Source organism: Tachypleus tridentatus, chromosome 12 (genome assembly GCF_004210375.1).
Source record: "Tachypleus tridentatus isolate NWPU-2018 chromosome 12, ASM421037v1, whole genome shotgun sequence".
Classification (NCBI taxonomy): Eukaryota; Metazoa; Arthropoda; class Merostomata; order Xiphosura; family Limulidae; genus Tachypleus; species Tachypleus tridentatus.
In genome coordinates, this window is record NC_134836.1 from 7668475 (window position 1) to 7693246 (window position 24772).

The following is a 24772-nucleotide window of genomic DNA, read 5'->3' on the forward strand; positions in this document are numbered from 1 at the left end:
GTTTCTAATGGGTTCTTGATGAAAATACATGGTGTGCCTTTGCTATTAACACATGAATGTAAACATCTCCACCAGTTTCAAAATATTACTCAGAGCAGAAGGTTTTATTGACAGCATGTTTGAGTATGCAGACAGAACTTGTATATTTCTGTGCTTTTAGATAACTAAACTCCTCCCCAATTCCTGTCTCCTTTTCATCAATGAAAGGAACATCACAGTGGGCTAGGACTTCAGTTTTAAATTTCGAAATGATCTGAATTATTTCCCACTTCCCTTCAGTGTGGATTCCTGTATGGGTGAGGGGACCTCCCAGGGGGAAGGGGCTGTTCTTTCAGTTTACCTCCTCTGGGATCTAAACGTCCATCTATGTGTTTCCTATGTATAGTGACCCATGAAGGGTAGGATAGGATCCTGCTGGTTGAGGGGTCTAACCTTAACACACCACTTTGGCCTTGAATTCCTGTAGATGGGCAGACTTTGGGTGGCCCCCCTTAGGTCACTCAGCTGGTCCACTTGGGCTAGGGTCAACCAAGTACCAGTATTGGATGTTTTCAACAGGTGTTGTGGACATTGTATTTGATGCTGGTGTTTGGGTATAGTGCTCATGAAACCCTGGCATTGCTGTAGTGTCCTTGTTTGACATTTTAGTGCATCTCCTCGTAAGGCTCCATTGTGGGTGAGTTCATTGGGCACCAAATTATTCAGATACATCTTTTTCTCCCACCCCAAGATGCGAAACGATCATTCGTTCACATCCTCAGTCGCTGGAATCCTCTTCCAACAGCAAAGACCTGCCCAGTCTACAAGGCAGGATCCATGGAGGTTGATAGACCTTCCTCGAATAAAGACAGTACAGAAAAAAAGATGTGGTCTTAAACAGAAGGGGTTCTCCACCCAATTTGCCAAATATAAGTAAAAATGGCCACCTGGATACAATGGAACTATCGAGGTTTACATTCTAATCTGGATGATATTAAAACACATTGCTTCCTACCACCTTGTATGTCTTTCCTTACAGGAAACATTTCTGAAACCTGCCTATACAGTCACCTTTTAGCAGTTTTCTTTGTACAGAAATGACAGACTGTGTGATGGATGAGTGCATGGAGGGGTGGCACTGTTGGTTGATCAGTATGTGCCCACCTTGTCTTTGACACTCGACACACCCTTGGAGGCCATAGCCATCCATGTTTCCTTGGGTCATATCATCACCGTTTGCTCTCTCTACCTGTTACTTGTAGAGACATATGATCAATCAGACCTTGATGCTCTAGTTGAGCGGTTGTCGTCTCCCTTTTTAATCCTGGGGGCTTTAATGGACATCATCTCCTCTGGGGAAGTGCTGATATTGATAGGAGGGGTTGCTCTGGAGAGTGTGTGTTCTCCAATCACAACCCTTCTCTTTTCAATACTGGTTCTTCTACTTATTTTCATTCACCTAGTCAGTCCTTTAGTGTTATTGATCCCTTGATTTCCTCCCCTTCACTATTCTTCCATTTTTCTTGGAGGATTGACAATAACCCATGAGGCAGTGATCACTTTTCTACAATTTTGAGAGAGACTGGCCGTGGTGGTCGATACCACTCGACGAGCGTGCCCTGGTGGAAACTGTATCATGCAAACTTGCTCTATTTTACTGCTCTTGCAGAACATGATTCTGCTATATTCTGTAAGCCATCAATTGATAACTGTGTGACAGCAGTAACTCACTGTATTATACAAGCAGCTGCTCAATGTATTCCGAAAACCTCAACATGTGTTCCATTATATTCTCGTCCGTGGTAGAATCCAGCCTGCCACATGGCACGGAAGGCTAAAAAATCGGCCTTAGATACTTTCCATAGATATCCCACACTCTCAAATCGCATCGCTTTCCAACAGACCTATGCACATGCTCAGTGGGTAAGATGTCAAAGCCAGAAGAAATCTTGGATTAAGTTCACAACCAGCATATCTTTTACCACCAGTTCCAAAGTCATATGGGACAAGATTTCAAAGGTCAGTGGGCAATATAATTCTTTCCCCCTCTCGATCTTGCTCTCTAATGGCCAGAAAGTAGCTGATACTCAGAGCATTGCCGATACTCTAGGTGAAAGCTTTTGGCGGGTATCTGGAACTTTTGCTTCTTCTTCCACCTTCTTAGCCATCAAGACTCGGGCAGAGCGATCGCCTCTTTCCTTTCAAGCTGATTTCTCTGTGCCTATAATCGTCCCTTTACACTGGTGGAACTCAAACTGGCCCTTCATCGGTCTAGCAGTACATCAGTTAGACCTGATGATGTATACTATGAAATGCTGTGGCATCTATCTCCTGCTTCTCTTGCTAGTCTTCTGATTGTTTTTAACTGGATCTGGCAGGAGAATGTTTTTTTCCTGATGCCTGGTGCCAGGCTGTTGTCCTGCCTTTCTCTAAGCCTGGGAAGGATCCCAAGATTCCTTCAAATTACCGTCCAATTGCTTTGACGAGCTGTCTCTGTACGACCTTAGAGAGGATGGTTAATGCTCATCTTCTTTGGTTTCTTAAATCAAACAACCTCATCTCCCCCACCCAGTGTGGGTTCCAACAACAGCGCTCCACCATGGACCACCTGATTCGTCTTGAAATTTCAATCAGAGAAGCCTTTTTCAAATGACTACATTTTGTATCAATAGTCTTTGACATTGAGAAGGCTTATGATACAACATGGAGGTATGGCATTTTCGAGAACTCCACATATATATATATATATATATATATGGGTTATATAGCCCTTTGCCCATTTTTATTAATTTTTTAATGGATAGGAGATTCCAAGTTCGTGTGGGTTTGACACTTTCCCTTCTCTTCTGCAGGAACTTGGAGTCCCTCAAGGCTGTGTTTTGAGTGTCATGCTTTAAGGTATAAAGATTAATGCCATCATTGAACAAAACTCCCTTTCATTGTTGCAAACAGGCTCTATCTCAATGACTTTCACATCTCATATGAGTCGTTGAACATGAGGTATGTTGGGTGGCAGCAACAGACTGCCCTCAATTGTTTACTGAAGTGGACCACAGCAAATGGCTTTGACTTCTCTCTCTCTAAAACCTTTTGCATGCACTTTTCCACCAATGGGCATATTCACCCTGATCCTGAACTACGTAACAGTAAAGTTGTGCTGCCTGTGGTCCCTGAGACAAAGTTCTCGGGGCTTATCTTTGACCATAAGCTCATCTTTATGCCACACATCATGCAGCTACGGATCAAATGTACAAGAGCACTGAACATCCTTTGTGTGGGCTCTGCCGTGGTTTGTTGTGGTTCAGTGGTTGCACATAGAATACCCTCTAAAACTTCTCTCTTCACTGCTGAACTATATGCCAATTCTCTTGCCCTGGAGAAGCTAACAGTACTCAAACTGCACTATTTATACTGACTCGCATAGTTCTCTACTGGGCCTGGAATCACTTCATGTTAGTTCACACCCTGTTCTCCCCAATATTCAAAACTGACTGGCCCATTTCTCTATAACATCTACTTCTATCCCATTTTTCTGGATACTGGGACACATTGGTATTCGCAGGAACGAGTTTGCTGACACCACAGCTAAATCTTTCTGCTCTGGTGCTATCACTGCTGTGCCTTTTCCATACATGGACTATGGTCCTGTATTCAAGGCTTGTCTCCATGCCAGCTGGCAGTTGACTTGGAGTGAGAAATGTGAAAACCAGCTTTTCCAAATAAAACCCTAAATTGGACTTTGGCCATCTTGCTTGCATAAGTATTGGAAAGAGGAAGTTATTCTAACTTGACTATGCATTGGTCACAGTTTTTTAACTCATCATTTTCATTTTTCTGGAACTGATGCACCAATGTATAGTCTGTGTAACATTCGGGTCACAATAAGTCACATTTTACTGTTATGCCACCAGTATAACTCTCAACGACGGAGCCATTTTAAACATGTTTTGTCCCAAGGTTTATCCATAACGTTAGACACTGTTATTGGTGATGGTGACACTGTCCACCTTGGAAATGTTTTTAGTTTTTTAAAGGCCATTAATCTTTTTAATACCATTTAAGTTTTTTAATTTATACATTTGACCTTTTTTAATGTGATTTCCTTTTAAGAATCACAGTCCATTTAGTTTGATTTGAAATTAGAAAATGACCGTAACATCAAATAACTTGAAACCAGGACTGGAAAGGCCAACTTCAGGTGACTGATGCTGATGTTTGAACTACCCATTTGTCATCCTGGGAAGCTATTAAAATTTTGCTATAAGTTTTTTTAAAACTTTTATTACTTTACTTTTTTGAAAATGGCCATAACATCAAATAACTTGGAACCAGGTCTGGAAAGGCCAACTTCAGGTGACTGGTGGTGGTTTTTATACTTACTTGTTAGTCTTCCTGGTGATTTATGAATATTACAATTATGCTACAGAAAGTTCTTTACAACTTGTATTACTATAGTTTTTCTCTTACCACTGTAGACTAGATGTGAACATTGGTTTTATGCTATTTATGTTGTTTTTTTAAACTTTGTTTTGTTTCACCTTAATTTCCTTTTATGAATTTTACTAAATTTGCTTTAATACTAACTTTTTACTTAATGTTTGGTATAGATAGTCCAGCCACTTTGTGCCATAAAACACCAAATCAACTAACCAACCAACTTTCCTACTTTCTGACCAAAATGTGTTCTGAAAAACACAGAATACCTGAACTGAGAAACAGCTCAAGCTAGAAATCCTTTCATAAATATACAGCCATCTGTCAATTAGTTTAACATTACTTGATAAAAAGACTGATGAGGAAAAATTACAAGACAGCTCTGCCCCAGTTGAATCATCCCCAAACTTTTAATCTTCTGGGTCTAACATCTTAATAAAATGATGCATGGATACATCTGAGTCATTGTTCAGATCTACTAATTTTAAGACACAGTTTCACAACAGGCCAGACATGTATCAACACAGATCATTGGGCTGAAATAATTCTGAAAGAAATTATAATGGTTTTAAGATATCTCTTAGTCTTAGCTCTGGCTTATCACTGTTACTGCTAACTTGACCTAAATATAAAACCACAACCTATCGGTTTTGCTTCATGAAATTTAGAACTCTTGCTTTGCTTGAGAACAATCACACCTCAATGAAGTGGGCAACATTTTCATCTATGGCCCTTGTAATTTCTTTTGTATCTTTTCTATTTAGGCTATTCCAGTAAAATTTAAAATTTCATTTCAAGGTTTCTTCAAACTGAGCAATGTATGGTAAAGATTTCACTGTATCAAGATGAGAGTAGAAATAGAATTTCTTATTTTTTAACAGGGCAGCACCATTACATTTGGAACTGTTCAAAATAGCTGCACCATCAGAATTAACTGATATTAATGTTGGACTTTAAATCTGTGAACTTCAAATGCAACTTCTTAATTTCTTAAGCAATACATATGCATGTTTCAGTGGAACAAGATCTGCTAACAACTATAAGGCTTTCCTCTATTTACAATTTTTATCAACCCATTTTCCTGTTCAGTGATGACATTATTCATATTCCCATCAGCTAATATATAGATGAAACTTGATTCCTAAATTGTTTCTTTAGTATCATATCTAAAGAATTCTGTCTCACATCTGAAGAATTCAGAGGCTATTCTGCCTTTGATGTAATTGTCTCCACCCTCTTCACCAGTCTTCTCCATTGTCCTGCACAAGAATTCCATGTTTGGTGGAGGTTTACTTTGTTTAATAGGTAAATATAAATTGTAAAACAATGTTAATTTATTCTTTTCCACCTTCTTTGGTTTATGCACTACCTGCCCAATAAGGAGCCCCTTCCCCCAGAATAAAATGAGATGTAGAACTGGGAGAACTCATCACCTCCTTAGCAAACTCTTATTTGATTATGTGTTCTCCTGATTGTACTGTGATGCATATGTCATATGAGCTTTACTGGGTTTTTATGTGCTCTGACTCAATAAAGAACCATTTATTGTCACACCCATTTCAGAAAGTAGTTCTCCCTGATGCAGAATGTTTATCTGCTCTTATGGGATATTTCATGCAAACCTAACAATACATTTTTTTTATTCTTGTTCTCCTTGAGACTGGCTGCCCTTAAGAATTAACCATGGCCATGTGTTCTTCCAGTGAAATTGAAATGCTTTTTGTTTCTTTTATTTCCATCATATTTTTTATCTTTAGGTGGCAGAGCTCACTGTTATGCTAGTAGTTGCATCATCATCACTGGTAAGTGCTTTACAGGGTTATTTTTTCTTGTTTTGTCCACTTTTCTTTGCTGAACCCAAAGTTTAAAAAACGACCTTGAGATACGATATACCCTTTATTCTCAAGACTGAGCTTTGTTTCAGATTCTACTACTATACTGAACTTCCTAGTTTCTTTTATAACATGATTTTTATGTACTGATTATTTTTAACCAGTCATGATGGTGAATGAAATAGAGTAGTGGAGAATAATTTAACATGTGTTGACTCTGACAAAAAAAAACAACAGTTATTTAATGTTCTGGATACAACTGTGACTACCACTATGATAACAAAGTTTTGTTAATATGCTTTACCTCTTTTTAATATATGTTTTAAAACAAATGGATTGTGTGCTGTCCGTTTATGGAATCTGGGTGCTAAGAAACCTGAAAATCATGAGCACAGACAAATTTTGAAAGACATGAAGAATTAAATAATCTTTTTACATCAACACAATAAAGCCTTTACTAAACAGAGATTCTTGATTAAAGATGAGTAATTGCATTCACCATTGCCATTGGTGATGGCCAAGTGTTAATAGTGATGTTGCATTTGATTGTTCAGTATTGGCTCTTCCTTCATTGAGAAGTAAAATTTGCCAAGCATTGGATTGTTCACCCACTAATAGGGAACATGAGCTAGATTTAGACTGTTGTGAGACAGGTTAATTTTTACCCAACTGATGACTAGTCATTGTGATAGTAATCCTACTAAGTGTGAGAGGAACTGCAGGTTCAGGCACTTTGTGCATGTGCTTCATCAAGCGACCAGTGGTGCAAAGCTACCAATCGTGGGATTATGACTGAATGCCTTTAATTTCAGAATCTCATCCAGACACCACAATAACACCATTTCTGACCCTTACATTTAAGGAGAATCATGGAGAATCGACTTCATTGAAGAAGTCCTTTCAAATAGAGCATCTGTCAGGTATAAAGACAGTTGGTATCCATTGCTTTTTGATATTGAACCAAAAGGTGATATGTGTGGGCACCAAATAATTTGCAGAATATTCAGGAAGTTTTGCCACCAATCAAAAGTAAGGATAAACCAACAAATCATAACATGCATTCCACAATCCACTTCTTGTGTTTTTTCTTTTGCATTTTGTAGGCAATGGTTAATATGTTCTTAACACAGTTATGATACCATTTTTGTACTCTTGAGCCTATTTCTCCATTACATTGTTCATTACATTCCCACTTTAGGTTGTAAAAATAGTTTGACCGAAAGCATGTGTGAAAACAATATTTTTGTTTGATAAATAGCCCTTTAAATTGATTTAAATATTGGTGCTATCCTCTGTCATGAGGTAACCCTATGTTCACAGGCATGAGTCAAAGTTTGCATGCAATGGCCATTAATGGAGTGCTATTGAATTTACTATTGTGTTTGATGTCAGAGTTATCAATTATTAATTTTATCCTACATTGCTGAGTTAGTGACAGTTTGTGGTAGAGAAGAGTAAATACCTGACTGAAAAAATCAAATGTGCATTTTAGAGGTCATAAGTTATGCAGATGCAATGTACATCTTTATCATAGGCAAAGGTATTTTTATTCTTCTCATTAACATCACTTTGTACTCAGATATCAGTCAGATTGACAAAGTCAGTTTACAGACATATGATCTTTTGTGTGCAATAAATTTCTCCTTTTTACTAAAAGCTTGCCACATTTCATGTAGACACATTTAGTATGTTTAGAATTTTGTCACCATTCCATTTCAAATATTGAATAAGTCCTGGGGACTGACCTCAAGCACATTCAGTTTAAAACTATTCTGTATCTTTCTTACATAGCACTATGAAGCAATTATGTTAACTTCATAACCCTGATTTTACTTTACAACTTTGGAGGCTATTTAACTTCTTGCTTGAATTAAGCTATCAAATGACACATATAGAACTAATTTTAAACTTTGAACATTTGTTAGAAGAAATAATCATTTAGTATTTCCAACTTATTCAAATTAAGTTTGTTAAATTGTCAAATATTTTGGCATTTAAAAGTATCACTTGTATAACAATTATTGAGAGACCCACATTAACCATCATAATACTATTTTTGGAGAATTTTCATTAAGTTTCAGAAGATTTTTTTTAGATTAATAAATGAAAGTTATTATATGCAGTTTTTCAGAAGTGGGGAATCCTCCTAAGTCAAAAATACAGAGGTTCAGTGTAAGTGTCAAAAAACGTCAAATGGATGAATTGTCTTCTGAAGATGACTGTGAGAATGTGGAAGAAGATACAGACAGTGATGAAGATTTTGAAATTTCTTCTGTAGTTCAAAAAACCAGTAAAAGAAAAAAGTATACCAATCAAAAATCAAAAAACAAAGGGAATTTTCAAACTCCAGGAAGAAAAATAAAGGTTATTATTACTTTTTCCAAAAGCAGGAGCAGACATTTAGGTTTTTGGTTAAAGAGCTTGCCTAATAAACATATATTGGGTCCAAACTAGAGCTAGACAATATAATTGATTATTTAAGAGCAATGACTACATTAATTATTGTCATGCAAACTAATCAATTAATCAAAACTGCTGACTAGAGTGAAGACACTAGATGCCAAAATTAGGCACACAATATTAACAATGTTGTTATTTTATGAATTGCTGATAATATGAAAAGCCACCTAGGTACCAGCACTTGTTGCCATTTTGTTGTTGTTGAACTGCTGACTAGGGGGAAGGCAACTGAGTGGCAGTGCACCTATCAAAAACTTTATTCTTTGAGATACACTGTACTTTTCATTAATTAAATATCATCAATTAATGAGGTATCAGTTAGTAAATACCACTATTCACCCAGCTCTACTTCAAACCCTCACTTCATCTCAATCTTCATTTTAAGAAAAATTACAAACTTCCATTGGACATTTTTATATTTGAACTTCATCTCAGCACATCTTACTAAATGTAGTAATGTATTCAGTGAATTAAAAGCTACAGTATTTAACAAAGGTGTGAAGAGTTTTGTTATAAACATTACATAAAACCAGTGATGTGAAACATGAGATTGGAGGTGCAGCAGCTTATTAGGTTAAAGTAAATGTCTGAAAGCAGTTTTCACATCTTTAAAACACTTTTACACGATCCATTTTTAAAAGTATAGTGCAGTAATAAACTTTAACAAACTCTGTAATTTAAAGTTCCAGTTACTTTATATTTTGAGTAATATTTCTGCTGTCTGTGTTATAGTTTTAATTCATAGTTGCACTGAATTAAATATTGTTCTTAAGTAATCAAACACTGATTTCTTTTAACTATTTGTATTATTAACTTTTCATGGTAGTAAAATAATTTTAAGTATTTTTTAATGTTTCTTCCTCACTGGCATAGCAGCATGTTTGCAGACTTAAAATGCTAGAAATTGGGTTTTTTAGCTTTGTGCTAACTACAAACAAACAGAAATCCTCATTTGGAGGCATACTGTATAATTATGCTTGTCTAGCATGAATGTATTAATTGTGTGCCTGTTAGTCATTATATCAAAATTGATATAATGTTGGTTAAGAATTGGTTTTATTTACTAGTGAATCTGAGCTGAAACTTCCTTTTCAGATCCTAAGTGGGAATATTTTACTGAATAAACATGCAAGATGCAAACAGTTTTTCAGTTTATTCTCATATATTACAGTATCATCTTTAATTCTTAAAATATGTTATATGTATCACCTTGAAAAAGGAAACTGTTGTATTCAACAACAGTTGTAAGAAATATACAGGTAGTGGAGATATCAGCTTTGCTCGTAAGAGGTTGAAATCACACTAAGAAATAATATATAGTATGTATTAAAAAATACAATGTTAGCATAATTATAAGTAGATCTTGTTACCTTTACTTTTAAATTTTGAGCATAGTTTTGCATTAAAGTTCTTTAATAATTTTTGCAGCATGTCTGATTTATTTATCTAAATTTCATGTTGAACTTTGTATTATTTAGAACATGTTGGGTTTTGTAAGATTTTAAATAGTACAGCTTGGATCACTTGCATGTTACTTTCAATGCACTAATTTATATTTATAGTGTTAAGAGGGATTTAGAACACTGTATGATGGTGAAATAAAAGAATTAGACTATCTTTTGAATCTTACCTGATGCTCTAGGAATAAGACTTGATTTTCATTTTTGTCTGTTGCATAGTATAGCTTTGATCACTGACGTGCGACTTCCCCTATATTAACTTATATGCATCATCCTGTTAGTCCCAAAGCTAACAGAAAAGAAATGTAAATTACTCTTATCACATGAATCACATTACTTAATCATAAGCAATCTGAGTGATGAGAGGGTGTAAGAAAAGGAATTATTTATGTTTGTTGCAATTAAATCCTAATGTAAAATTCCTTCCTTCCTACCTTGCACTCCACTAGTACAGCAGTAAGTCTACGGATTTACAACACTAAAATCGGGAGTTTGATTCCCCTCTGTGGGCTCAGCAGATAGCCCAATGTGGCTTTGCTATAATAAATCACACACGCTCCTTCCTTCCCTATACATGTTTAAGATAGCAAATGAATGTCAATGGAAGGGTTATAGGTTTCTCAAATATCAAAATCTTCTATATTTATAAGCAATAAAACTCATAGGAGATCACTAAATTAATACAAATGCTATTTTTATTTTCAGAGACAACATCCATTTATTCCATCTCGTCAGACACCTTGTTCTCTCTCTGACAATCCATTAGAACTGGCCAGAGTAAAGTATGTTTGTTAACAAATATTAGTTATCTTTAACTTGTGTCACATTTTTACAAGATAAAGAAACCATTATGTAACTCAAAATAATATTTATTTTAGCTGCTTTGGGGAGTATTTTTTTGTCATATAAGGGCAGTAATGTATATATGGTTACAAATGTGTGGTGTTCATCAATAACACTGGAATCAAGAGGCTCACGAACCAACCAGTATTACCACAGCAAGGTTCGTGAGCCTCTATATCCTCTACACATTTTTCATTCCATCTTTCTTAATTAGGAATTAATAGTGAAAAATGTTGAACTAACTTATTGATACAAATCTAATACCAGCGAAACTTTGTGACTTGTGTGTAATTTGTCACTGTATAAAATCATTCTTTGTGATAGTATACAGTTTATTAACTTCTCTCTGCTTCAAAATAATCCATTTATTTTCAAGTTGACATCACATTTCCCTTACTAGAACTGCTATCTTAGAAAATGTTTTCATTTTCTATGTATATTGACTGTATCTGCCTATCTAGTTGGTTTACTTATAATTAAACTTGTAACTATTTTCATTTGTACAATTAGTGATAAGTATATAATACAGATCCTTGTGGTTTCTTACATGTTTCTTTGTTTTGTATGGGTTATTCTGATAAAGAGATGTCACAGTTAAGATGCACATGCACATTATTTCATACTTAATCTATTCATTCAGAAAGACTATGTTGGCTTTTCATAATTTTCTGTGTTGATGACATCTTCCATGTGGGAATTTTTACAAATTATTTTGGTTCCATTGTTGAACTCTTTTTATTTGTCAGTAGTATGTGTCCATTGAGCTATTCATATTTTTCAGTAGTATAGACAGAACATGTAATTTGAGTTTTATTAACACTGTTGAAAGATAATAAATCAACACAATGGGCATTGCAAGAAAAGAAAAATGTGGAATAATTTGATCATAAACTATTGAAAATAATTTTTTTTCTATATTTTGTACCACGTTATAGTATTTGTGTATTTTTTTCATCTAAGAAACTGTTTTCTTATTTTTAATTCTATAAGGTGAGAATATAAATGCAAATTCAATGTTATTAAGAAATAGATGTAACCAAACTGCTAAGTCAAACAAAATTTTTATTAATACAGAAATCTTGTCTGAGTTTCTGAAAGGAACTCATAATTGATGTTTAATTCAAAAGCTATTCCAAATGGTGAATTGTTCTCATTCCACATTCTGAAGAATTTATGTAAGTTTTGTTCACCATAGATTACATGTGTCAGCAGTACCAGAGTATCTACCATGCAGAGAGTATGAATTTTCCGATATCTATTCATTTATTGAAGGAAAGCTTTTTGATGAATCAGGAGGGTAAGTCAAAACATCAGTTTTAACCTTTTTGTGCTCATTTATAGGCTTTATAGATTTAATACTTCTAATATTCAGTATCGTTGGCAGTCTTAGTCTTTCACATTCAAAAAATATTTTAGGTAAGTAGTTTTTAATAAAAGAAAATAAAGATTTTTCAAAGAATATATTTAGTATTTGTTTTCAAGTCTGTGTGATGAGTAATTTTCATGTTAAAATTGAAAATATTTTTCTTTATTTCGAAAATATCCTCTGTGTAATCCCTAAAACCTCCTAGATACATTTCAAACTTTTTTTCAGTAAAACTTTATAGTTTATCTGTTATTTTCTCTACCCTATCTTAAAGTGGAATTAGTAAATTTGACCAACCTAGTAACCACCAAAAAAAAAAATCTAATTAAATCTAAACCCTTTTATCTTTCTAGAAATACTTCAATTTGTGATATAAAACTACATTTGTTTATTCCAAATAGCATTAAGTTTGTAACATTATACAATAATATAATTGAATTTTACTATTCTATTGCCCTCTGAACTATGTCCAACTGCTATCCATGCCATTGTAAGTTGTAAATTACTCGGAAAACATGCAGCTCACATTACTCTAACGAATTACGTTATTCGTGAGCTACTACAGGCTGCTTGCATGTGTGCCTCATGGAACATTTTTATTATAATTTTGTTATTATTTATTTTACTTAATTTAATTTTAACTAACCTAAGAGAATCCATATTTTTACATTTTAGTTGCTTTTATAATCCTATGTAAAAAATAAACAAGAAATAACATACTTAACCAATCTTCCTTTTCTTGATTTCAGTTGTCAAAGAGAATTAACTTTATTATATATTGCTGATGGTAATGCACTTAATTTTTATGTAATTAAATAATATGCCAAACAGTATAGACTAAAATAACATGCAAAAAGTTGACAAGTTCACTTAACTCTTAAAATTGTTGTGGCTTTATAATTCTGCAATAAGAGATGTCACAAATTTATCCAAGCTAGTTGTTAATTTTTTCACAGGAACAATGTTGGTCCTCTGAGTGAAATTTACATTTAACTGTTCAACATATAACATTATGCAATAAAAGATTTGATAGATGAAAACCTTGACTTTCTATTGGCTATAGGTAATGTATAATTAAAGATAAGAGATAAGCTATTAACAAATACTGAAAAATGGGAAGAGATAGGTGGGTGTGGTAGGATAGATCTGATTTTCCAATCAGTGACTTTGTAACCAACCAAATTGAAGAATATTAAAAAACATGGTTTGTTAAAGCAATGACAATTTTATGGTGAATAATTTACATTTGATACTTTTACGATGGATGGTGGAAAAAATATAGGAGCCAAGATGTCTAGAGAAAATGTCATGTGTCACACTTCAAAATTCAAGATTTTTTTTAATATTGTCTTGTAGAACTAAGATCTTAAAACTTGTATACTATTTCTTCATTATTTTTTCTTCTTTACATTGAAGAAATCTTTTACTATAACTTCAGTTTTTTGGTGTGTTTTTTCACGCACTTGCATATTTTACATCAAAAACTTTTGTTTGATTGATATATTTCTACTCATGTTCCCACTCATATTGGTAGAGGGTTGATGCATGATTTGTGTGAGAGATGCATTGGAATCAGTTCCATTGGAGATGAGATGAAGGGCTTCTGTATATAAAAATGTGCATATAAAGGGTAGCACTGAATGAGAACAGTTATTTTTGTAAGGGGAGTTAAGTACCTTTTGGAAATGCATTTTCAGTATAGGAAAGTTGTAACTTTTATGCCACTAACATTTCAGCTGTAGTTGAATAACATTATGGAAGCTGGAATAATGTGATTCACATGCACTTATCCAAGAATATAAAACTGGCATTTATAAAGTGACCTATCTTGGCTGTGTTCTGGTGGGTCAGTATTTTGTAAAATACATCACATTGTTTAAAATACATTATTACTATTTACTAAATAGTAAATAAAGAAGTATAACAAACAATTATCTCTCCCAGTTATGAATGTTGTACTTATTTGCAGCTTGCCATAAGTTGCTAAGCAGTTATCAACTTTTGTATGTGGATGATGTAAAACGCCTTTTTTTTTTAATATATACATTTTAAAATAACCAAAAATCATAAATTATTATACCCATACCTGTAACTAAACTGTAATTGGATCTAAAAAAATATGATTCATTGAGCCTACTAATTTCCTACATTTCCATTTGGAATCTAGCATGAAAAGAAAGAGTTTTCTACACAAGTACTTTGTAGAGGCTGAGAAAACCACTAAGGAGATATTCTCAGCCTTTGATTGACTATACATACCTCAGTGGATGAAATATATATATGTAAGCAACTATTTTCGAAAATGTAAGAGATAGGTGGGGTCTGCTTGCTTGATTCAATAAATATATTAATATCTCAAAGTAGAAAACACAGAATGTTCTTATCGTATATTCTAGCTATTCAATATAATTAAAGTATTTAATTTACAAGAAACTATAGACTTTGTATTTGGACATCAAAAATATCTAATTTGAACCAATGCTGCATTCAGTATACAACATGACTCACAAAAATCAATATTTAGGATTTTAATATTTACTTTTAAATTAAGAAATTAATTAATGAATACTATTTAAACTTGGATTATAATCCACAACTTGATAGCAAACCAATCAACATACATTCATAAAATAGTAGTTCGATTAAATTTTGAATGTCGTTCTACAACTGCAATGACATGGCCTTTGACCTGTGACAATAGGAAGACCCATGTCAGTAGGGTTATACTGTTAGATTGTTAGCACTAATATTTTGTTCAAATGATAGAATTTACCTGCCGAATTAAGGGCCATGTTTCACATTTAAGTTTTCTTATAATTAAGAAAGTCACATATTGACAATGTAAATGCTTATTTTATATATATATATGCAATGTTTTAACTTATTGGTATTTTATGGTATTTAAATGAATATCAGTAAATTTTGCTAAATACAGAAGTTTAATAAATACTAAATCACTATTATTATTACAATGTCTCTTCGAAAGAATACAATGTGTTGAAGACTGTTTTCACACACTTTTTTGTTGCTACTTCTTCTCCCCCACCCCCTACCAAGTAAGCATCAGCATAAACCTTATACTATCTTTAGCCAAGTTTCTGATAATATGATCAGTAACATATTTTTTTTGAAATGGTCCTACCTCCATTCAGCAATAGCTATCTTGATCTTGGACTGCATTCTATAGATTGCTAAAATGTTTTGTTAATAGCACACCAGTCTTTAATGCCCCATCAGTTTTACATCATTTCAGATCATGCTGATCATGTGACTACCCTTCACCAATTATACTGCACCCTCGATACTAGCACAGCTATCTTCATCTACTACACTAATCTTCACTTTCTCAATTGGCATTAATGTGTCTTCACTTGTGTATAATTTGCTCTACATGTGACTATTGTAATTTAGTTTGTGATTTCTCAGTTTCATCCTTCAATTTTCGACTTTCACCTTTGCTTTAAGTGATTTAATTCTATTTTATTTTCATAAGTTTATTATTTCTTGAATTCTACTTTGTAATATGAATTCAAGTTTTAATGTGGTAGGCAATAATATTTTTGCAAGTATAGACACTATTCCTTAGCACAGTAGGTTGACGACATTTGCTGAGGATGTTGAAGCTTTAATTTGCAGGGAATAAGAAGCTTATGTTCGGCCATCAATGGCTTTGCCATTTCCCCTTGTACATATTTTTGAGGAAGTATTTTATCAGGGTGAAGACAGTTTGGGCTGTATATTTTTCTGGCTCCAGCCTTTTTTTGGTCAGCCACATAATGTTAACAGAATTTATGAGCCTCACCTTACTGAGCAGGTATGTCAAGTTTTACATGTTTTACCTTTAGCCCTTGATTACTGCCCCTCATTATTAAATGACAAACCTCATTCAGACTATTTTTTTCTTCCTTTCTTATCTGACAAAAGGGTTCATGCTTAACAGTTTATGAACAATTGCTGCTTGGTGTGGGTATAACCCACCCTCCTTAGTTGATGGACCAGTATTTATTAGCTTGCCAGCAGGTCTTAGACCCATTTTTGGATTTCCAGTATTTGGATCCTCTCTTCACCCTGTGGGGCTCAAATCCAAGGGCTTTGATTCATTTTAATCAGTCCCAGTTTTCTAGGATTCCTCTTGCCCCAATCTTCCTTTTATGTACCATTTCCTCTCTGCAGTTATTGTTTCAAGCCTTTTACCAGCCACCCAATCACTTTTCTGAGGAACACATCCAACCTATGAAAAAATTACTTAGCTAAAAAAGAAGCTCCTTGAGTCAGTCAAATGATACAATGGCCCCCACAGCCCTGATCTCAACCCAATTGAGTAGATGTGGGATTTGATTGATCAAAGACTTGACAAATCAATACCTACTACTTTCATAGAAACTTTATGGGTGTATGTTAGAGACATTTGAGGTAAAATCTCAAAAGACATTGATTGAATGTGTTGCAACAATGTCTGAAAGACTGTCTGCAGTTATTAAAGCAAAAGGGGGACACAAAATATTAACTTTCTGAACTCAACCTTTCTGCTGAGTGTCTGTTGTACTAAATATGAAAAGTAATAAGGATTTTGCTGTTTCACATATAATTTAGCATCCATTGTCTCTGAAAGAAGCCTGAAATCTAATTCTTGAATTTGCAATAACATTTTTTACACAGTAGTATACCAGACACTGTTATGTCGTGGTATTGGCCCAATAAAGTAGATCCAGACTTAAAAACAGAGATCTGGACTTCATGATACAGCTTACAATAGTGGAGTTGTTAGAATGAACCATGATAACCAAAAGTTTTAGGATGTTGATATGGAGAGTAGCATGGACTGGCAACTGGCCCCCAAAGCTCTTGGGAATTGAGGAAAACTTCCTTCCCCAAAGAAGCTTCTATGAACAGATGAAAAATGTGACAAGTTGGAGGAATGGGAATCCTTATTGTAGAGCCATCAAGCAAGGGTGAGAAGTGATGGGATGGATAGAGAAAGTTTTACTTCTTAAGAACTGTCCAATGAAGGGAACATGTAAGTGCTTGATCCAAGGAAGCCACATCCCCAAAAGAGATAGAACCTCTCATGCAGAGAAAGAAAGAGAAGGTAGGCCCATAGTGACTGCTTTCTCCATATTCTAGAGTCATAGTGCAGAAGGGTGAGCCCAACTGAAATAGGAATTGAAGAGAGCCCCCAACAAATAAGATACTGCATGAGAGTAACAACAGACTTCTCCTACTTGACGAGAAACCCTACCCAAGCAGCTTCTTGAAGAAGCACGTGAAAGTAATTTACTGCACAAGGGAAGGGGTTAGCATTAGCCAGTCATCCATGTAATGGGGAGTCTGAAAACCCAGTGAGTGAAGATGGCATGCAAAAGAGTGTACCACTTGACAAAACCCATGTACAACTGATAAAAGACCTTTAGACAGTACCCAGAAGTGGAAGACAGAACCTATGTGGATGAACAAAAGAAAATGACAAGATGTATCAACTGGAACATGAAAATAAGGATCTGTCACATCTAACTTGGTTACTCAATATTCTGAGGAAAAAACTATCAAAATGAGAGATAAAACTCCATGGAGAAGCAAGGTGTGTCCAGATAAGTATTTAGCCAGAACATATCTGTTAAGGGTCTCCAATCTCATCTTTTGGAGGACAACAAACAGACAAGAATAAAATCCCAGTTCAGTGGGCAACATCTATTTGATAGCTACTTTGTAGAGATCTAAAATATACTCAACTAGACTGAACATGGTACAATATCAAGGAGAAGGGAATAAAAATGAGAAAGGGGAAGGTGACCAGAAATGAAGGCAAAGGCCCCCTAACAGAATTCATCGATCTGTTGTGAAAAGTTGCCAAAAGGTTAAAAACTGTAGCAACCTAGCCCCCAATTGCTCTGAACATAACATCTCATCACCTATAAGGCTAACTGCTGATGAAACAGAAATGAAAAGAAATCGAGGATAAGGACAGTATCAATGATACTCAAACCATTGAGTATACCATGATGAATCAGTATCTGATGGTACTTGTGCTGGTCCATTGTTCCATCTATTTTGCAATTATCTCCTGTCACCTCAGTAGAAACACCACTACCTCAAACCATCACACTGATTCCTCCTTGCTTTAGGTAGGTGCTATGCCTTGAGGTATCTTTCACCTTTCATCCACTGGATGTACAACCCACACATTGAACCAGTTGTTTCAAACTTGGACTCGTCCATCCACAACACCTTTTTTTCCAATTATTGACAGTCCAGTTTTTATATATTTTTTAGCAAATTTTAGCCTCTTTAAAATATTTGGAAATTGAAGTAAAGCTATTTTAAGTGCTACATGACCAAAGATTTCATTCTAATCGAGTCTTTTTAATACTGTAGATCTGGACACTTTTCTGTCATTTAGTACATGGTTGTTTAGCTCATGCTTGAGATCATTGGCAATTCCTTCTATCCCAAAAGTTGCATAAATTATGATACTTAACATCAGTATCACTGAGTTTAGGTGTTTTGCTTTTCCCTATTTACAAATTTATCTGTTTCAGTCTTGCAATCTAGAGTTTACTTGACAGTGTTTGAGGAGCATTTCAAGTCTACAGCAATTTGGAAAGTTCAACCAGTAGCACTTTTTATGCCTGTGGTGTGACAACAATAGTAATCTGTAGTGCTGGACACTGTTTTTATAAAGATTTATTTGTGGAGTGCTATTAAACTGATTTATTGTAATATATTGGTATTGTATGCTAGCTTCATTCTGTATAGTTAAGACACTGCATGGGGTACCATGAGAGTTATTTCACACTAAGTTTTAAGGACATGTCATAAGAATATTGAAATTCTAAAGATTGATAAGTATTCTCAACTTGGCTCATTCAGTTGTCAACAAGGATTAGTGAAACATTACCATAGTGTTGAAATTTATATTCCTTAATGGCTTGGAAGGATTAGTAATATTCAACAGTCAAGTAAAATAAAATTGAAAGGAGAAACTGCATTGAAAAGAGTAAATTCAAAGTTCTGACTAATGCTATTTTCTAATAAACAAAAACAAGCCCAAAATAAAATAAAAAGGATCCCCAGGGTACAAGCTATTAATTTGGGACATAAGTTGTACCATAAGTTTGGGAGGTCATTGTAGAGTAGGACCCACATTGTGGTGGGTATATGCCATCTATCACTTGTAACCTTTATTCTTCACATTTACTTGAAGAAATTCATAAATAATAAAAATGAAACAACCAAAAGAACTAGAAATTAAGGGAGTAAAATGTGGGTGCTCAAACCCACAATGTCCCACATCTATATCACCTTTCACTGCCTGCAGATAGTTGTGGAAAGGTAATACCACTTAGGGGTAGGTAAGATAAATTTAATCTCCTGAAGTTAAAGTTCCAGCCCTTGTGACAGTGGTAAGGCTCTAATTAGTAGCCCAGCAGACAAAATATATAAGTATAAAGAGTTTCAACCAGTTATCTAAGCAGTTTACTCCCAACCACTGCCCATTAAGTCCACTATAACTATAAATTTTTAGACTAAAGTCTTTACATGCAGTTAAATGTTCATCTACATGACGTATTAACAAGTTGTTTAAATGACCTTATTAACAACTGAAAATAGTTGCCAGAAATTTCAATAACATTTCCTTAATTTTTACTTCTTTATACTTATTTAACACATTCTTATATTAACACAGAATATATTAATAATTTTATTTAGTTTCTTTTTAATTAAATCTGTTAAATGTTTTTTGTATCAATATTTCAATATTAAGTTATAAAATATTGCAATTTCTAAAATCGTCTTCAAAATATGAATAAATGTGAAGTTAAATTACTTATTGCAGAAGAGTGTGGTACACTAGTATTAAAAGAGGCCTCTCAAGGTGGATTCCTGTACGTGGTAAGGGAACCTCCCAGAGGAAGTTCTGTACTTTCAGTTTACCTCCTCAGGGATCTGAACAGCCACTCGTGTGTTTTCCATATATGGTGACTCATAAAGAGGGGAGAGGATCCTGGTGGTTAAGGGATCCAATCCTAACACACCTCTTTTGCCTTGAATTCCTGTAGATGTGCAGCTTGAGGTGGCCACCAGGGTCAGTTTGGTGGTCCACTTGAGTTAAGGTCAGACAGCACCAATGTTGAACATTCTCAACAAGTATTGTGGACATTTTATCTTATACTGGTGTTTGGATATAGTGTTCACAAAACCCTGGTGTTGCTGCAGCGTCCTTGTTTGGCATTGCAGTGCATACCCTTGAAAGGCTCTGTTGCAGGTGGAGGCAGTGGGTACTGAAATGTTCTAACTTATTATGGATATCGCTATTCATGAAGAAAAATAAATAAATAAAATTGAGCAAAAAACAATACCTGGTAAGAGGCAATAAATGCTCAACAATCACAGTCAGTTTCTGTATTTAGATTTCTGATTTTACACTCATTATCTGAGAAACCCTTAGGGCAAATGTCTCCCTTTTTTGTTCAAAAGGGATTAGAGGGCCTTGCTGTCTTCCCCAAGTCAGTAAGAAAGTTACTATGGAGATATTTTGGTGGAAACATCATACCTACAACACATTAAACTTCTGAATTTGAAGAGCATTGGGGATACACCCATCAAGGTTACTTACTCCCAATGCTACCATAAATTACTCAAGAGGAGTTATTGTTGAGAGGGACTAGAAGAACATTCTCAAGTCAGAGATCCTTACTGTTTTTTCCAGCCAAGGCTTTTCTGTTGTGTGCAGAATCTCCACTCACAGAGACAGAATTATTGTGCCTACTAATGTTCTGATTTTTACATTTACATTACCACGTCCACCTGCTACAGTCAAGGCAAGTTATCTGAACTATAAGACATGTCCAGACATTTCCAGTGTCAGCAATTTGGTCACTCGAATTCATCATGTCATAGTTCTTTAATGTGTGCTCATTGTAGTGGCAAAGACCACAACACTTATGAGTGCAAACTGGAACCATACTGTGTTAGCTGTAATGGTTCTCACCACTGTTACGCAATTACTTGCCCCAAATGGGTGGAGGAGAAAGGGGTGCAACACTTGAAGACTGAACAATATCTCCTACCCAGAGGTTCGGAAGTTATTGTCCTCCACTCCACCTCGGACATATGCTAATGCACTCCTTTCCATTGCTACAGTGGGAGTGCAGACAGATCTCATCATGCCTCCAACAGTGTTGTTTGCAAAAATATGAAGAGCCTTTTACCCTCCATGGTTAAAAGAGCTGACAAGTCTATATATACTCCCATGTGGCTGCCCAGATCCCCTTCCTTTGGCTCCAGGTTCAGGAATTTCCTCAGGTCTATCTTCTTATGCAACCTTGAGATGCAAAACAATCATTTGTTCACACCCTCAGTCACTGGAATCTTCATCCACAGACAGAAACCTGCCCACTCCATCGAAGGCAGGATCCATGGAGGTTGATAATCTGTCCAATAAAGAAAAAAATGTGGTCAAAAAGAGAAATGCTCCCTGCCCCATTCTCCTTCACATAAATAAAAGTGACCAATACAATACAGTGGAACTGTCAGGGTTTTCATTCGAATGTAGATGACATAAAGAATTTGATTGATTCTTATTATCCTGTGTGTCTGTCTTTACAGGAAATGTTTCTGAAACCTACTGATGCAGTCACCTTTTGGTAGTTTTCTTTGTACAGAAATGACTGGTTGTGTGATAGACAAGTGCATGGAGGAGTGATACTGCTGGTTGATCAGCATATGCCCATCCTGTGTTTGCCACTTGATGCTCCCTTGGAGGCCATTGCCCTCTGTGTTTCCCTGGGTCATACCATCACTATTTGTTCTCTCTACCTGTTCAAAGAAGAGACCTAAGGTCAATCAGACTTTGATGCCTTCATTGAACACTAGTTACCATCTACCTTTTCAACCATGGGGGATTTTAATGGACTTAATACCCTCTGGGATGGTGCTGATATTGATGGAAGGGACTAACAATCTTTCTATATTCAGTATTGGTTCTTATTTTCATGCTCCTATTCATTTTTTTACTGTTATTGATCTCTCTATCTGCACCTCTTCATTTTTCTCTCCCATTTCTCTTGGGGGTAGGTTCACAGAGACCCACAGAGCAGTGATAATTTTCCTATCATTTTGAGAGACACTGGCCATGGACAATGTCACTTAACCCTTGTGCCTTGATGGAAGCTGGGCCAGGCCAACTGGCCCTCTTCCCCTGTTCTTTTGGAACATGATCCAGCTGTCGTCTGAAGCCATTGACAGACAACTGCGTGACAGCAGTGACTGACTGTATTATCCACGGTATTCTCATTCATGATGGAATCCTGCCTGCCACATGGTATGCATGGTTCAAAACTGGGCCTCGGATACCTTTTGTAGATATCCCACACTTTCAAACTGCATTGCTTTTCAGTGGGCCCATGCACATCTTTAGCAGATAAGACTTCAAAGCCAGAATAAATCTTGGACTAACTTCACAATTAGCATCTCTTCTGCTACCAGTTCCAAAGCATGTGAGACAAGATTCGAAAGGTCAGTTGGCAATATTCTTCCACCCCCTTTTGATCTTGCTCTGCAATGGCCAGGAAGTTGTTGATGCCTAGAGTATTGCCAATACTTTTGGTGAAAGCTTTTCTCATGCATCTGGCACTACTTTATTCCCTATCTTTTTGGCTGTCAAGAGTCAGGCAAAGTGATTGTCTATTTCCTTTTGGGCTGATTGTCTATACAACTATAATTGCTCCTTTACACTGGTGAACTCAAGCTTGTTCTTCATTGTTCTGGCAGCACATCAGTTGGACATGATAATATTCACTATGAAATGTTGTGCCATGTCTCTCCTTCCTCTGTTGCTATTCTTCTGGTTGTTTTAAACCAGATCTGGTAGGAGAATGCTGTTTCTGATGCTTAGCACCATGTTATTGTCTTCCCATTTTCCAAGCCTGGGAGGAATTCCAAGATTCCTTCAAACTACCATCCAGTTGCTTTGATGAGCTGTCTGTAAGATATTAAAGAGGATGGTTACTACCTTGTCTTGTTTTGTTTCTTGAATCAAACAACCTCTTCTCGCCCATTCATTGTAGAGTTCTACAACAGTGCTCCACTGCGGACCACCTGATTGAACTTGAAACGTCAATCAGGTAAGAGGTAAGCTTTCTCAAGTGTCAACATTGTGTTCCTTTAGGAAACACAAAGCATTGACAGTTTCATCGGAGAGACTTGATCTTATCTTCGTAATAAAAAGACCTGCTGCAGAAAAACTTCTTTCTGCCTGAACGCTTGTGGCTTGTATACTTTTCATGTCATGGTATAACTTAAGGACATTCTCACTTTTTGTCCCAGTTGCTTTATATGATTTCAGCTCATCTTTCATAGTTATCTTTTTTGAATCAACTCCCTCCAGTCCCTTGTGGAAAGTGTTCATAGCCTCCATATACTCCTTATAAAGTGAGACAGCTGAGTCCTCTTCATTTTTAGCTTCATTTTCAGGCTCAACTGACTGGTCTTTATCCTCTGCCTTTTTCTCCTGCATGTTATGCAATCTTTCAAATGTATGCTCTCCAGTTTTTTTTATATTTCCTTTTGTGCAATAAACGAAGTCATATCCTGATTGACTTATTAACCCAGGGTTGTGAAGGTAACAAAGAAGTGAAACAGCATCCCTTTGTCACCTGGCAGTGTATCTGTCTAAAAGATGCTTATACAATTGTTCAGCGACGAGATTTTCTTGGCTTTTGAGTTTAGACAATAAAAAATGAACTGAATTTTCAGCTTTTAGCAAGTTGTTTGCTTCAGAGCAAAGATTTTTCAGCATGATTTGGACAGGTTTCAGAGCATCAACAAGGTTGTCTAATATTTTCCACTCATCATCAGTGATAGTTTTAACTGACCCAATAATTCTCAGAGCTTTGGGTATGCAAGCTTTAACCTTCCCAAATCTTTCTATCATTATCAACATACTGTCTCATCTTGTTTTACAATCAAGAGACAATTTCAGTTCTTTTCCAAATTCACCTTTAATGAAGTCCTGCAATTTTTCGTTTTTTAATGGTGACTTTCTAAAGAGTTTGCACATTTTTCTGACTTTGTTAATCACTTGTTGAAAATTTTCATGAATCTTACCATCTGAATCATCAATATCCTTTATTTGTTCAAAAGTAAAACAGCTTTCACCATCTTCATTATCACTCTCTGTTTCATTGTCACTTGCAGCTTCTAAATTCTCATCTTCTTTCTCACCCTCATGTTCCTTGACCTCCTTTCTTTTTGCATATAATACATCACAAGCTGCCAAGTGTATAGTGTGTGCAACACATTGCTGGTGAAAGGGGCTAATATCATTTCCACATTTGACCATGACTGAAGCCCCATCTGTTGTACATCCGGCAATATGATGGTTGAGGCTGAGACCAAAA

The 24772-nt window shown here is 35.5% G+C and overlaps 1 protein-coding gene across 4 annotated transcripts in view; it reads left to right on the forward strand.

Annotated features, from left to right (window-relative positions):
• Window positions 1-24772, forward strand: part of Orc1 (origin recognition complex subunit 1) — an 87928-nt gene that overhangs the window by 36697 nt on the left and 26459 nt on the right. For all 4 annotated transcript variants that reach the window (XM_076469970.1, XM_076469968.1, XM_076469969.1 and 1 more), the window contains 3 exons: window positions 8369-8609; window positions 10871-10947; window positions 12204-12305. In XM_076469970.1, the coding sequence (XP_076326085.1) occupies window positions 8369-8609; window positions 10871-10947; window positions 12204-12305 (420 nt within the window). The remainder of the gene's footprint in view (window positions 1-8368; window positions 8610-10870; window positions 10948-12203; window positions 12306-24772) is intronic.